This window comes from Equus przewalskii, chromosome X (assembly GCF_037783145.1).
Source record: "Equus przewalskii isolate Varuska chromosome X, EquPr2, whole genome shotgun sequence".
Taxonomy (NCBI): Eukaryota; Metazoa; Chordata; class Mammalia; order Perissodactyla; family Equidae; genus Equus; species Equus przewalskii.
In genome coordinates, this window is record NC_091863.1 from 119496057 (window position 1) to 119497885 (window position 1829).

Consider the following 1829-nt stretch of genomic DNA (forward strand, 5'->3'; position numbering starts at 1 on the left):
ACACTGCCCTGGCTCGGGGGCTTTACACGTGAGCGCGCTCCCCTGGGGCCGCACCACCTCCCACCTTCTTTGACTCGTCCTGGAGGGGACACCTCACCACCTTTCTTCTGGTACTGTGGCTCCCAGACTCTCATTCTATGGGTGGGGGGTTTCCTGCTTATCCTTGTGTCCCCATTACTGACACAGGGCCTTCCTGAGAGCAGAGGCTCAGCAAAAGTCTGGGGAAGAATGGAGCCAGTGAGCAGGGGTCTTAGTCATGCAGACTAAATTTCTCTGAGTTTCTTGAATCAACCCAAGAAATCCGGGCATATATATGTCTTTCAGTTTGATAGAACGACAGACGAGAAGGGATAAGAAGCCAAGAATCAAGTGCCTTCTACTTTTATTTCTCTATTTCTTGACCCCATCGATTTGACTGCTAAGTTCTTTCACATTTCCAAGGAAATTGCTGTTCCAGTGCCATGTCATCCAGTTCAGATCACAGGCTATGGTGGAAGGTGTCCCAATTACTTTTACAAAATAGCAAAACTCTTACTCTTGGCCTGGATAAGTACAAATGCATATGTGATCAAGGGCATTCAAAACTTAGGCGCTGAAGCAAATTAAACCTTCTATTAAAAGGAACAACATTTGAAAATTCCTAACAGAAACCAAGGTCCATCTCCAGGATCCATCATAGAGGACAGGAACCCACAGACACTATCCACAGTGGCCTCCCACCTCGCCCCTCCACTACTTAGGACACTCACTGCTCTCTCATGAAACACGCAGTGAAGAAGCGGCCTCACTTCATGCCCAGCAGGAGAAGGTGCTGGGCATGGGCCTGCCCCGTGCCTGGCCGCCCTCGGGCTCAGGTGCCCCTTCCTCATCACTCACAGCCTCTTCACACAGCTGGAGGAAGGGATTGGGATCCCTGCTACTGACCCTGAGCAAATACTCCAGGACTTTCATCTTGCTGGTTTCAGCGTGGGCCCTGGGACCCCACAGGGACTCGTAGCGTGCAGGATTGCTGCTGGGCACCTGCCGGTACTCCACGTACTGCTCCCGCACCCAAACTTTAGTGATAAGCTCCCTGGGCTCCCCGTAGATGAAGTGCTCCCTCCCGGCACGCACCCCCATGACACTCAGTGCTTCCCAGACGTCCTCCTCGGGGGCACAGTCACCCTGCAGGTGGATCACACCCAGGAGCATCACCAGGAGGCCAGTCTTGGGCATGCTCTGCTCACCACTCAGCATCCCATCATAGGTGAGGCCCAGGGTGGTGACCAGGACATAGGCGTGGTCGCTGGGGTCCACTTCCTTCACGTCAATGCCAAAGATGAGGTTCATGTGCTCAGAGGCTTGTCTGAAGATCACAGGGAAGTGGTCCTGGTAATCTCTGAGGACCGTATTCAGCGTCTCCGCCTTTGTGGTGGGCTCCTTTGTGCGATACTTGAGCAGCAGGAACCCTACCAGGTCAGTGAATTTCAGACTTAGTGTATCTTGGAGCGAGGAGTCGGCGTCTCCCGGGTCCTCCCAGGTGCTTGGCCCTTCCTCATCTTGGCTGCTGTAGCCATCGCCTCCGGACTGGTTCCAAGGAGTGGCTGCCATGGCAGAGCTGGAGGGCCGGGCACTCTTAGGGCCCTGGGGAGGACTCAGGGCTGCAGCCACAGCCACCTCCTCCAGGGTGCCCAGGAAGGGGACAGAGGGGGAGGATGAGGGGGATATGGCCTCCTCCTCCTCAGCCCCAGACAGCTGTGCATCCACCAGGCCCTGGGTCTCTCTTGGGTCCTGATGGTCTTCCTCACACTTGCAGAGCCACCCACTTGACCTAGATTCATGACAACGTG

The 1829-nt window shown here is 55.1% G+C and overlaps 1 protein-coding gene across 1 annotated transcript; it reads right to left on the reverse strand.

The window, feature by feature from the left end:
• Positions 1-379: 379 nt before the first annotated feature.
• On the reverse strand, positions 380-1824 carry LOC139080884 (melanoma-associated antigen 8-like; the record flags this gene model as incomplete). The annotated part of the gene is made up of 1 exon (XM_070603377.1): positions 380-1824. A coding segment is annotated over one exon (1035 nt), but the record flags the coding sequence as incomplete, so codon positions are not given.
• Positions 1825-1829: the final 5 nt, after the last annotated feature.